We start from the raw sequence: 14,256 nt of genomic DNA on the forward strand, positions 1-14,256 counted from the left end.
AAAGCAAATCGCAAAAGAATACACGTGCTATAATTCTACCTAGAAAGAGGTCAAATTGGGGAAAATTCAATTGTACTGCTTACGGTGATAAACTATATGGAAGACTAAGGAGCTGCTTACCTTGGAAGTGGTCACCTCTGAATGATGAGGGAAGCGGGAAGGCGTGAGACTGAAGGGATACTCAGGCAGCTTTGGCAATGTTCTGTTTTTTGGGTGTTTTTTTTTGGAGTGGTAGTTCCTTTATATTACTTGTTAAATTGTACCTTTATACCTTAATTTTAATTTCATAATTTAAAATGTTTTAAAGACTAAGGAAAAATAAATACAAAACTATATTTTCAGTGTGATCCCAATTATACAGATTTCTGCAGCATGGGAAAAATGATCAATGGTGCTCTTCTCTCGGCAGCAAAATGTAAAGAGATTTGTGTTGTCTTCTTTATACATTTTGTATTTTTCAAATTTTTTATAATTAACAAGTATTACTTTTATAGTAACAATAAAAGCAGAACTAGCAACTGCCCAGTTTTGCTCTTCAATTTACGTCTCTGCAATGGAGTCACTTCGAGGAAGAGAAATTTCTCTTCCACCTGCTAGAGAGAAACAGGAAGGGAGAGAAGGCCACACGACTGAAATCAATACACGGCACCACCACAGGTCTGGTTATTTGTGCTTATGATAAGGCCTCAGGGGGCTCAGCTGATGGAAACCAGCAGATATACTGCCTAGATTATCCCAGAACTCACACAACTCTGCCTGTTCTCTCTCTTTCAAGGCCTTGGAAAATAAGCCAACAGATGAGAAAGAAAAAAAGAGGTGTTATTATGATTCTATAATAACTACCACTTTTAAACTCATTATTGTCATAATATTGTGTTAGGGGTGTTATATGCATGAATCCAATCCTAACATTCACAAGAATTCCATTAGGTGAACATATATTTTACACTGACATTTTACACCTTATTTTACAGTGATATTCTAGGGCTCAGAGAGGTGGAATGACTTGCCCAGATGTCTGACTCCAAAATCAGTCGCTTTTACACTCCACCACAATTTACCTTTATTCCTGTACATGTTGTAAAGAGTTTCCTCATCTTTTTTTTCCTTCCTCATAGCCAAGATGAGCCAAGTGAAATGTTGGTTCTATTTTCCCCAGGGAGTGACAGTTCATTTAATTCCAACAATAAACTCGCCTCCAGGAAGAAAGGATTATATAAAGGTCTGTGTGAATTACACAGTGATTATGAAGTTAATAATGTGACAAATCCAGTGGCTGAATCTATGACTACCTGACATAGTCCAAGAATATACAGTGTAAGAGGCTCTTTGCCGCCCACGAAACAGAAGTCAGTTTGTGCCTGTGCTACACTATAGGCGACTTCTCTTCTGGATCTCCCTTCTCTATGAAAGGGAGTAAACATTTATCGAATGGTTTCTGAATTAATCAGCGTCCTGGAAGCTATACAGGCTATACTGCGTGGCTGGCTCAAGGCTTGGGAATTCTGGTGTGTTGCTTTATATAATCTGGCCTTTGACCTGAAGACTTCCCTTTAGTGATCTGCATATTTTCACCAGTACAATCATCCCTTCCTCTGTATCTGCAAGGGAATTGGTTCCAGGACCCTCGCTGATACCATGCTCAAGTCCCTTATATAAAATGGTGTAGTATATGCATATAACCTATACACATCCTCCTGTATACTTTAAATCATCTCGAGATTACTTGTAATACAATGTAAATGTTATGTAAATAGTTGTAAATACACTGTAAATGCTATATTAATAATTGCCTGTGCCTGGCAAATTCCAGTTTTGCTATTTGGAACTTACTGGAAAAAATTTTTTTTCCAAACATTTTCGATCGAGGTTGTTTGAATCATCGGATGTAGAACCTAGGGATAAGGAGAGCCAGCTGTACTTAGTGTCTATGATTAAATAACAGGCCATCATGACAAGCCTGTAACTTCCTGAAGCATTCTTTATTTAGTTATTTTTGGACATTTTATAATTTCTTTTCTCTTTGGAATATTTTGTAAATGGCAACTAAAACCCATTTTTAACAAACACCTATAAACACACCAGTTTTAAAAATAAGGAAGCAAAAAAATTATTGCCCAAACTCTGAGGTCACTGACATTGCTTTTGGAGAAAGGTATAACAACCACCGAATGCTTGCCACCTCCCAGCCTCTTTCAGAGAAAAATGTCTGTGGTTCCTATGCATTGGGGGGTCATGGTTTTTTAAAATAATTTTTATTCAATTTATTTAATAAATTGAATTAATGATTTGTAATTAACTAATTAATTTATATTAATTTATTTAATAACTTGGGTGACTGAGTTTTTTAAGTTTAAGTTTTTTTCGTTTTTTGGCTGTGTTGGGTTTTTGTTGCTGCGTGCGCGCGGGCTTTCTCTAGTTGTGGCGAGCGGGGGCTACTCTTCGTTGCAGTGCGCGGGCTTCTCATTGCAGTGGCTTCTCTTGTTGCGGAGCACGGGCTCTAGGTGTGTGGGCTCAGCAGTTGTGGCACACAGGCTCAGTAGTTGTGGCGAGCGGGCTCTAGAGTGCAGGCTCAGTAGTTGTGGCGCACGGGCTTAGTTGCTCCGTGGCATGTGGGATCTTCCCGGACCAGGGCTTGAACCCGTGTCGCCTGCATTGGCAGGCAGACTCCCAACCACTGCGCCACCAGGGAAGCTCTAAGTTTAATTGAATAAAAAATTCACCTAAACTGAGTCACTTTGCTATAGGGCAGAGATTGGCACAACATTGTAAATCAACTACACTTCAATTAAAAAAATATATTTTTTTAAAATTCACCTATTGGGACTTCCCTGGTGGCGCAGTGGTTAAGAATCCACCTACCAATGCAGGGAACACAGGTTCGAGCCCTGGTCTGGGAAGATCCCACGTGCAGCGGAGCAACTAATCCCATGCGCCTAGAGCCTGTGCTCCACAACAAGAGAAGTCACCGCAATGAGAAGACCGCGTACCACAACGAAGAGTAGCCCCCGCTCACCACAACTAGAGAAAGCCCGCGCGCAGCAACAAAGACCCAACGCAGCCAAAAATAAGTAAATAAAAATAAAAATGAAAATAAAATTTAAAAATAAAAAAATAAAAATTCACCTATTGTTTTACACTCACAACAATCATGTAAAGTAGCTCAGAGTAGTTGTGTGATTTGCCCAAGTACACACAGCTAGTAAGAAGATATAATTTTTCATGATAACTTGTTTCTTTTTTTCTTGAGGGGGAAATTTCTTTTCCCGTACCCCAACTAAACGCCAATACATATGTGTCCTCCCATAAAACGAGTTATTACATCTACGTAGTACCTCTAGTTACTACCTCCTGCAAGAAGGGTGAAGATGTTGAATAAGACACAGAGGCCAAAAACAATGTTTTCTCCCTAAATCCAGTGGAGTGAGCAGGAAGGTGGAATCCAGAAATTGCTTCCAGGTTTTCTCCTCTTTTTGCAGCAGAGATAAGAGCAAGGTTTCACATTGTGTCCATTTTGGCTGTCATTGTCCTGCGATTTCCCTATCAACCTCATCTACTTCTGGGGTCCCTTTTCTTTTTCCACTTTGCCCTAAGGTAGTTAACCTATTCCGCTGCCTTCAAGGGATCTACATTCCAGGATCGCCTCCCAGTGGTGGGAGCATACTTTCCTCCTTTGCTTTTCCGGGCCCCGCCCATTCAGGCAGAGTCTCCCCACCCCTTGAGTATCTCAGGGTTAAAGCTGCTAATATCAAGTCTCTCTGGGAGCGATGCTTTCTTAACCCTGTCTTGGAAGGTGGGTAATTTTTTGCCAGGGAAAGAAGGCAGTGGAATTTGCTCTGAGTAGGGATGGTTATGCAAGATGCAAGGAGGAGGAGGAAGCTGAGAGGAGAGTTGGTGAGTCAGAGGAGAAAAGTTGCACAACTTGGCTAGCAGTGAGCCTTTAGAGCAGTGGGGAAGCCTAAGCCATTAACAAGGTAAGGAGAGAATTTTCTCTACACCTCCAAAGCAGGGCCATTATTCCCAGGTTCTTGGAGCGGAGTATCAGATAACCTGGGGCAACTAAGCCGGGAATTTTCTGGGCGATGGCGGAGGGGAGGTGTTGGTGGGGGGTTGAATCAGAATCACCAGGATAATCTTCCCCCAAAAGCACAAGCTGCCTGCCAGCAGCTCCCCTCTCCCCACCCAGCTCTATCCCTAAAAAGAGTAAGAAAGAGCCTAGAATGTGAGTAGGGCTATTCCGATGTATATTTTTGTAGCTAGTCCCCCTGACGTGTTTTACTCATTCAGATGCTGGCTTCGGACCTCAGTCTCTGTACTTCTTGCAGCTTCTCCTCTGCTCAGGTGTTGGGGAGTGGGGACCAGAGGTGCTGGGAGCTACAGATTTTCTCTGGCTCAGGTAAGATTTAGTGTGATAACTGAATTCTCAGACCTGGGACCCAAAAGATCCCGGTCTGATCAGGCAGGGCTATTTCTATCGTTGAGTCAATTAATTAAAGTTCACTTATTCTGAAACACAGAGGTGTGGCTCACCACTGCTCTGTATATTTAATCGGACTGTTGTCATTACCGTGGCTAAAAGGGCTTTCAAAGTTGTGGAGCGCTGTTCAGATGTAAAATAAGATTAAATTATGAGACCCGTGAGTCAGCCATGGTAGAAGAGACTTCTATCTTGTAAGGCTGTGGATAAGTCTGGAACTTCTAATTGGAAGTTAAATACTTTTATATGTGCAAAATAAAAAAATATCTTGTCCTGCTTTCCTTACCCATGTCAATGAGGGCACCTCAAATAGTAATAAACACGCTACGAATGTTTGTTCATTCAGTCATTCATTCAATAGATGTTTCTTGAGCCCCTACTAGACGCCAGGCACTGTCGTTGTTACTAGAGACACAGAAATTGCAAAGACCCTTCAGTCTAGTTAGAGCTTGTTATTGTATGGATATCCTTTGCCCAGGTGCTTATCTCACAGGTTTCCAGGTTCTGCAGCTATGTGTGTGGATGCAGGTCTCCCCGATCCAGCTCTCCTTTCTCTCTGTGCAAATGTCTTCTGCCATCTCTAATTTCTGGTTTTGGGGGCATAATCTCACTGGGAAATATAAATTACAAATTTGTCATCGGCTGGAATCCAGGGCTCTTAAATTGATGTATGTTTGGTTTTTTCCTCAGAATTCATCATTTTGTTTCTAATAGGCTACACGATATGGACTTGGGGGTCATCTATAATTCAGCCCTCTGTAGTCAGGCTGCTGGGTGAGGTCACCCATCCTGGTGCCTCAGAGTCCCTGTGCCTGAAGTAGGTGCTACGTCACTACCACCCTTTCGTGATGCTTTTCAAGGCAGCAGTGGATGAGGGGGAGAGCTGAGGGGGAGAAATGAGAGACAGAAGAGAGAGGCCACTTACTATCAAGACCAGGCTAGCGCATTCAGGATCAGATAACAGGGAGGGCAGGTTCAAGCATGCCCTCAAATAGCCATAAAGGAACACTTAGGAAGGTGGACTAGGGACTCTGAGATGGAAGTCACGTCACAGACTGCTCACAAATGCTTCCTGACCCCAAGGACTACAGAGGAAGTTAATATAGGACAGCTGAGGAGAGGTGATGGTTAGAATAGAGGAAACTGCCATGAAAAGCCTTGAGTTTCCTTCTCTTCCTGGAGCCACCTCTACCACTGATTCCAGTGACTGCAGAGATAAGCTTTCCCTGAGACACACCCTAAAGTGTCCCCTGACTGTTCTCATCAGCCCCGTCATGGGTTGCTTAGATCCAGGTTGTGTCTAGATCCCAGCGACAAGAGATGGGACTCACTTTACAAAAGCATACTTTCCTTCTGGCCAGGGAAATTGCTCGTGGAAAGAAAAAGCAGAGAAAGAAGTCGGAGGGTTTCCTTGGGAATTCCTGAGAACCGTGGTCAATTAAAGCCTGAGGACAACTGGGGATGAGTTCAAAGGCCAGGCTCCAGCTCTGGGAGAGAATGGGCATGAGTCCAGGAGCTATTGGCAGGCAAAGAGGGCTCAGAGCATGCTAGCCTTCTCAAACACTGAGCTGGCCCAAAGCCAGATAGGGGGAGGGAGGACGTACTTTTGAAAGGTCTACGTTGCTAGTCCCTAGGAAATGTTAGCTTTTTCCTGAGCCGATTATAGGCCCTGCATATAAAATTCTATCCTTATAATTGTACACAGGTCAAGTTCTTTCCTCTCTCTTTTGCTCCATTATTTCCTATCTTTGTTCCAAACTTTTCCTCATACTCATACTGCCTTTGGGAGAAGATCTCTTGCTAGTCATTTCCTCAATACTTGGGGGGCTGGGGGGTGGGTATTCTTGAGCCTTCGTCAAAAATGGCTTATTTTCTAATCATTTCCTCTTGGGCTCAAGTTTAAAAGAATAGGAACATATCTTAGCTGGCCCCATTCTAACCTTCAGGGCCAAGACAAGGATTACCATTCGACATTTTCCTAGCATATAGCAAAGTGGGGTTTTTTTTGGCACCTAGGAGAGATGATCCTCACTGGATCTTTTGGCACATGTGGAGGAAATGCATTGTTGTAATGAATGAAAGAGAGGGGTTTCTGGGCCATTGTCACTCAAGGTTTGGTTGAGGTCATTACACACTTCCTAGAAGGTTCAGGGGACTTCCAAGGGAAACCCATGGGCTGGCAAAGCATGCTCTACCTCTTCAGGAAGCAAGCTATAAACTCCAAGAGTCACATCTGTGACTGCCCAATTCCTCCTCTAAAATTTACTCTCTAGAATCTCTGGACTTCTAGACACACAGAATGGTTTATGACCAGTATGAAGGCTGTCTGGACAACAGATACCAAAGGTACACATACCCATACTCTTTGATTCAGCAATCCCTTCTGGGGAGTAAGCTTACATACTTATATAATGATGTATGAACATAAAGGTCATTATTGAAATTTTTGAAATGGCAAAAGACTGGAAACAACCCAAAAGCTCATCAGTGTGGACACTGGTTAAATAAATTGTGGTACATCTATACAATAAAATTCTACACAGTGGTAAAAAGGAATGAGGAAACGCTTTATGTACTCCCAGGGAAAGCTCTCCAAGGCATATTGTTAAGTTAACAAAGCAAGTTGCAGCACAGTGTGTATAACGTGCAACTTCTTGTGCTATAAAAAGGGGAAAAATTAAGAATACATATACATTTGAATTTTCTTGTGTACCCATAAAGCAACTGAAAGGACACATTAAAAAATGAACCCAGTTGCTATTTGGGGGCAAGTTGGGAAATGGACAGATGGAGGACAGGTGTTGGAAGTATATATTTCACTGTATAGTGATGATAAAACACCAGCTCGTAGATAAATACTAGCTGTCAGTAAATAGAGAAGAGATTATTGATTCAGCAGCTGGTAAAATTCTTAGGTGTTCTTTCCCCTAGAAAAATTCTATGACTCTTTCAAAAAGTATGTCATTACGCCTGTTTACAAATAGCTCTAGAAATTTTCTAATTTATGACTATAGGTCTCCTCCAGAGACATAACTGTTGTCATAGGATTTCCCCTCACCTAATATTCAATATGTTAAAGACCTGGAGTGTGACAGGCTAGGCTACAGGCTGGCAAGCACTGTCCTTATTCCCTTCCTGCATGTGGAATCTTAGGAAGCCTTCTTTTAAATTCTGAGTCTGATTTAATGTCCATGATAATGATACTCTTAAAATCAATTTGAACCATGTGACTATTAGCTATTCAAAACTTTAAAAAAAAATTGGTGATGAGACCTATCACCAGGAAAATAGCATATCTTAAACCCAGCTGCAATTACTGTCTAGAAACATATTTTCTCTTCTTTATTAAAGCTTGAAGGAAGAATTTCTTGAGTATAGAGTGATATGCAAATTAGCACCTTGCTACTGTTAACATTTTACACTATGTGAAATATCTATTATATCTCTCAATAGTTATTTATGCCAGGAAGTCACCCAAAATGATCCAGAGTCATCTCAACCCATAAAGAGAGTTAAGAGCTCCCCTGGAGTAATATTCTAGTATGGCACTGGGAACAGTGGTCTTTTCACACAAAGCCCTGGTTTGAAGGGAGTAAGTTAGCGTTGCCACCAGTCTGTTTGAGCCTTAGTGTAAATTACAAAGTGAAATTCATTTCTCTAGATATTTAACATCTAAGAACTGGAAAACCATCCTAATGTACTTATCCTACTGAACCAAGATACTTAACTGTCACCTACCAGACATTTTGTTAAATAATAAATATCTTAAATTCTTGATGAAGTGGCATTCCCTAGGGTTGGGCAGTACACAACATGCCCAACTGTACTGAGCAACCCTGAGTAAGTTGTGTCAAGTGGTCTAACATTACCCCAAGCAGCAGCACAGTGGCTAACAGGCCACAGCATCACTATTGCAGCTCTTAGGTTGGCTTGCCACAGTTTCATACAGTTGGCTGCTAAGGCAACAACGATTCAACCCAAATAGATTCAGATAGTTTATTGCATACACAGACACGAGGACAGCATTGGGTCAGCTCCTCATGTCCCTAGTCCCACAGGATGAGACCAAATCAGAGGTGATCAGATGATAGGTGCCACGGGCACTTTGCCACTGAGGAGACAACTCCAAACCAAAGCCAAGCAGTTTTACAGTCTGCAGCCATATCCTTCAGGGTATTGAAAGTCCTGTGCTTAACTGAGATGAAGGAGGGTAGTGAGAAATGGCCTTGGCACTATCCCTCAAGATGGGCATGGGTGGGCGGGCCTCAAGGCAGTTCCTCACAAGTCAGCTTATCTCCTGTAGTTTCTGAAGGAATCATGGGACATTGAACCAAAACTTGGGTCAGACTGTGGTTAAGCTTTGCCTACATGGCCTGTGTGAAGACATGTGTGTCACCAGGGTGAACCGGTTTCCCTATATTCATGAAATATGGCTGAGTTCACACATTTCTGTAGCTCCATGGACAAGGAGGACCAGGAGGGAGGAAGTAAAGAGCCTAAAAAGAAAGAGCTTACAAAGAAATAGAGCTTATGGGCACACTAACTGCAAGGGACAGGAATTAATCTGGAGAAGGATTTGTGCAATGCATTGCAAGAAGGCTCCAGCATTCTACATTGCCCCTTGGTGCGGGTCAGGGAGAAAGTAGCTTTGGCTAGAAAGGGGATGGAAGTCAGATACCAAAACATTAGCCTAACATAGCCCCTCTGCTTGTTCCTTGAAGGTCTTCTACTTCAGCATGATACTGCCCAAAAAAATGAAGCTACTACTGTTCCTGGCTTCCCAGATGGCTGTCTTTGTTCTATTCATCCTTCTGTACTCCCACAACTTCAACTCCCTGCAGATGAAGGAAGAACCCAAGCCCACGTACATGCACGTGCTCATCCTGTCTTCGTGGCGCTCTGGCTCTTCTCTCGTAGGGCAGCTTTTTGGACAGCACCCAGATGTCTTCTACCTGATGGAGCCTGCCTGGCACGTCTGGATGACCTTCACACAAAGTACTGCCCAGAGGTTGCATACGGCAGTGCGGGATCTCGTACGGGCCGTCTTTCTGTGTGACATGAGCGTCTTTGATGCCTACATGAAACCTGGCCCCCGAAAACAGTCCAGCCTCTTCCAGTGGGAAGGCAGCCGGGCCCTGTGTTCTCCACCTGCCTGCAACATCTTCCCACGAGATCAGATCATACCCCAGGCTCACTGTAAGCTTCTGTGCAATCAAGAGCCCTTTGAGGTGGTGGAGAAGGCCTGCCGCACTTACAGCCACGTGGTGCTCAAGGAGGTACGTTTCTTCAACCTGCAGGTGCTCTACCCGCTGCTGAGAGACCCTTCCCTCAATCTGCACATTGTGCATCTGGTCCGGGACCCCCGGGCGGTGTTCCGTTCCCGAGAACACACCACGAAGGAACTCGTGATTGACAGCCAAATTGTGATGGGGCAGCATCTGCAGAAACTCAAAAAGGAGGATCAACCCTACTATGCAATGCAAGTCATCTGCCAAAGCCAGCTGGAGATCTACAAGGCTGTGCAGTCCTTGCCCAAAGCCCTGAGGCAGCGCTACTTGCTCGTGCGCTATGAGGACTTGGTCCGGGACCCCCTGGCCCAGACTGCCCGAATGTATGACTATGCAGGGTTGAAATTCTTGCCCCAGCTCCAGACCTGGGTGCACAACATCACTCGAGGCAAGGGCGTGGGTAAGCATGCCTTCTACACAAATGCCAGGAATGCCCTCAATGTGTCGCAGGCCTGGCGCAGGTCCTTGCCTTATGAAAAGGTTTCTCGGCTTCAGAAAGTCTGCAGGAATACCATGAATTTGCTGGGCTACCACCTTGTCACATCTGAGCAAGAGCAGACAAACCTGTCGCTGAATCTTCTGTCTACCTGGAGCCCCTATGAGCAAGTCTACCAAGAGGGTTGAGGAGGCTCTGTCTCCACCTGGCACCAGCTTCAGCCACGTTAACTGATGGCAGCTTCTGAGCCTTGACCGTGTGTGTCAGTGTATGTGTGAGCATGAGTTGTGCCCAAACATGTTCAAGTCAAGAAATCTTTGCGTCTCTGCTCATATCTAGAGAAGAGACTTAGGAACCTTATGTGAGGGGCACACTCCACCAATGAAACAGAAGTAATGTCTTTATTCTCTTCTTGGCCTTCTTACCTATGCATACCTCAGAGACTTTGTGGCCTGGGTCCTATGTGGCACCATGCAGTATCACTGCAGTAAATCCATAAACTCGTCTGTCCACATCTTGCCCAGTGGGAAAGGAGAGAGACAGGAAAAACCAGGGAAATGGGTCTCCCACCAAACAGCCCACCAGCACATTCACCAGGGATGTGAACTCTGAGCCCTCAGAGCTCCCAGTGGATTCAAAAAGAGAATGGGCAACAGGGCTGGATGCTTACCTGTGAGCTTGGCCATCACAGCTATCGATTACCACAAATACGGAACAAAATCTCTGCACAACAGAGGAAGCTTTTAAGTTCACGGGATGGCTGGGCCCAATCTGGATATCAGTTCCCCTCAGTGTTTTCCTATTTTAACCTGTTAAGCTGCCATCTGTTAACACTAAAATTCCAAAATGAGATTCTGTTTGGAGTGTACCTTTTTATGCTTTCTAATTATTTAGTAGTAAATGCTCATTCTTATGGGATCCTAACTAAGAGCCTAAACATCTTTACAGATTCTTTTGACTGGAATATTTTATTTTTTAATTTTTAAAAAGTTTTTATTGAAATATAGTTGATTCACAATGTTGTGTTGGTTTCAGGTGTATTGCAAAGTGATTCAGTTATACATATATATATATATATTCTCATCTTTATACATTTTTAAAAAATACTTTTGTTATTATCTATCACCCACACAAAGCAAAAACTGTTAAGACAGTGTTTGGTTCAGATGATGCACTAAGTCTAAACTGATCAATACTGATCGATACACTGCCCTCTTAAGAATTTGTAGAAAGTAAACAGCTAGCAGCTAAGCCCTTTCTTGTGTGCGGCGTAAGCTATAATAATACCAGGTGTATCACTCTAGGTTCTGGAGTTCTTTTCATCTCATACCTCAGCCAGAGGACCTCGGTTATAATACGATTGGTGCTCTTCAGCTCTTCCTGGTCACCGCCCCTAACAAGAAAAGTTGTTTCCCCCAATCTTTGCAGGATTCCCCAGATCTAGTTTGTGTATCAGAATCACCTGTTAAAGATGTGTTTTGCCATGCCCTACCTCAGATCTGCTGGAAATGGAATCTCCCAGGTGAGGCTGGGATTCTCTATGTTTATCAATTGACTCTGTGTAACTCTTCCACAGCCAGCCTGACAATGGTACACCCTGCCCTGGGCAGCAGCACTCTTTGCCTTCTTGCTCCAAGGCAGGTGACTTTTCAGCACATGCCAAGTATCTAAGCACTTACTCCTGACACAGGTGCTGTCCTCAGGTTGGAAGGAATAGGAAGGTCTATGTATGTCTGGAACTCCGTGAACCTCTGGGTCCTGACCTTCCAAACATTTCGCTTTATTCAATTCTGAGAGACCATTATTTCATCTTTCCTTTTGTTCCCGCGCCCACTTTTGACATGGTCCTCACTTCACAAAGCTCCCTTGATGTCAGATGGGAATTCTCCCACTCCATTCCGCCGAGTAGCTCTTGGGCTGCACCACCACCTGAGATGCTTGAGTAGGCACCTCTGCCAGCTGGGTCTTTGATGTTAATTTATATGGGCTTTAAAGGAGTGAATTTATTCTAATACCTAAACCCAAGCCACTCTAGACCCTCCTCGAGAGCCTAGAATCTCCCAGGCAAATGCTTCTTGCCTCTCCAAACCTTCCAAAACTATGAAAATTTCCCCAACGTTGAAAATAAGGCCAGGGCAGTAGGTGAGGGTGCAAACAGAGTGAAGAGGGCCAGTGAGGGGGAGAGACAGTGATAGACTCGACCATCTCTGATTTCCCCTCTGAAATTTCAGCCTCTACCTGAATTGTCTTAAAGTTAGCAACTTCCTTAGGAACCATCTCTGTGGGATGCTGGAGCACAGAGCTGCTTGCTTTTCCATCTCCAAAAGAGTCACCCATCCCGAGACAAGGGAAGAGACTAGCCACATGGAAATCTCAGGATCTTATTTAAGATCTACTTTAAAACAGCTTTAAATTTCCTATATTCCAAGTCCTAAGTCAGATGAGGTCCAGACAGCTAGTAGCCATCCTCTTGAAAGACAGCCTATACACTACCTTATATATGAGCCACTGGTAGCTGTTTAGATTTAAATAAGTTAAAATTTAAAAAAAATTCAGTTCTTCAGTTGCACTAGCCATCTTTCAAGTACTCAGTAGCAATGTGTGGCTAGTGGCTACTGTACTAGACAGCACAGATATAAATCACTTCCACCACTGCAAAAGTTCTATCGGACAGCTCTGGTCTAAATTAATTTCTATTTGTTTGTAGCATCTTATCCTTAACCTCAAATTGCACCCTGCCCAAAAAAGTTTAGAGAATATATAACAATACTATAATGGCACTTTTATATAACATAAGACTGTGCAGTATAAAGTCATGCTATATAACCTCTAAAACTCTGACCTAGTCGCGCTTCCTCAGGCAGCAGCCATGGTGGGACAAGAGGATCCCGTGCAGCGGGAGATTCACCAGGACTGGGCGAGCCGGGAGTACATTGACGTCATCACCAGCAGCATCAAGAAAATCGCAGACTTTCTCAACTCGTTTGATGTGTCTTGTCGTTCAAGACGCGCAACACTAAACGAGAAACTGACAGCTCTTGAACAGAGAGCTGAATGAAGCGAGGGTGACAAACGGTGAGACCCTCACCTACAACTGTGCCATGCTGCTGCTGGGAAGCTGCTTTTACAGAACGAAAAGGCCTCGTGGGAAAGGCCCCAGCAGTCTTCAGCTCCTTCCTCTCTCCTTAAAGAACCACAGGGCTTATTCTTGTTTTTCTTTTTTTCAAAAATGTGGCCTTTGGGCTCTGCCATGTACACCCAGCAGTGTGATGTGGCGTGTGGGGAGGAGTCCAGGGGAACTCTCAGAAACAACATTAGGCACTTTACCTCTTCAGTAACACTTTGTACAACTACTTGTCAACACATTTGAGGCGCTAAGAACCAAAAGCCTAGGACTCTGTCTGGGTCCTCCCCACCTCTCTCTCTCTCTCTCTCTCTCAGCCTTTCGTTACAGCTCTCATTGCCTTTGCTTTGCTTCTATAAATAGTCTGTCTCCTCCCCAACTTTGGCCAGGGGTGGGAAGCAGTCCTGGCTGAGGAGCCCCGGTGAGGTGGCTGCCAGAGAATGTTGTTGCTAACCCACCAGTTTCTTGTCCTTTTGGGAAGGTCAAGGCCAGGCCTCCACTTGGCTTGAAAAGAGACATTTTCAGAGTTCTCTGTCACTTGGGGTGTCTTAACATTTCATATTTCCCTAATAAACTCAACTTTAAAATAAATAAATAAATAAATAAAACTCTGACCCAGTGCTGAGCGAGATTTAGAGAGCAATGGAACATCTCCTATTGAAGTGTTCAGGTGGTTGGCACCAGAGTTCAAGGATGCGAGTGGCAGTACATTCAGTTATGAGACATGGGGAATTCGGGGAGCTGAGGACCCATGATGAGTATAGAGGACTGTGTCCTGCAAAACAGCCTTTCCACTTTGGAGACATCTGTTCCAGCCCCCAACCCCCAAACTAGGAAGGCATTTGTTTGCCTCCCAAGCCTATTGAGCTGCATGGGATCTAAGGATGAGTTTGAACATAGATGAGGGATGAATTTGATCTAAATTTCTCAG

General features: G+C 43.8%; 2 protein-coding genes and 1 pseudogene across 2 annotated transcripts; 2 read left to right on the forward strand and 1 right to left on the reverse strand.

Moving 5' to 3' along the window:
- Positions 1-14,256, reverse strand: part of LOC133078017 (large ribosomal subunit protein eL31-like) — an 86,449-nt pseudogene that overhangs the window by 32,933 nt on the left and 39,260 nt on the right.
- CHST4 (carbohydrate sulfotransferase 4) lies at positions 9,214-10,389 on the forward strand. Its single transcript, XM_061172872.1, has one exon. The coding sequence runs from the start codon at positions 9,214-9,216 to the stop codon at positions 10,387-10,389; it is 1,176 nt and encodes a 391-aa protein (XP_061028855.1).
- LOC133078621 (probable protein BRICK1) lies at positions 13,071-13,259 on the forward strand. Its single transcript, XM_061173724.1, has one exon. It carries the CDS (start codon positions 13,071-13,073, stop codon positions 13,257-13,259), a length of 189 nt encoding a protein of 62 aa, XP_061029707.1.

Source organism: Eubalaena glacialis, chromosome 18 (genome assembly GCF_028564815.1).
Source record: "Eubalaena glacialis isolate mEubGla1 chromosome 18, mEubGla1.1.hap2.+ XY, whole genome shotgun sequence".
NCBI lineage: Eukaryota > Metazoa > Chordata > Mammalia > Artiodactyla > Balaenidae > Eubalaena > Eubalaena glacialis.

Excerpts from the sequence above, each read along its gene's own strand:
- LOC133078621 (XM_061173724.1), top strand. The coding sequence starts at position 13,071 with ATGGTGGGACAAGAGGATCCCGTGCAGCGGGAGATTCACCAGGACTGG.
- CHST4 (XM_061172872.1), top strand. The coding sequence starts at position 9,214 with ATGATACTGCCCAAAAAAATGAAGCTACTACTGTTCCTGGCTTCCCAG.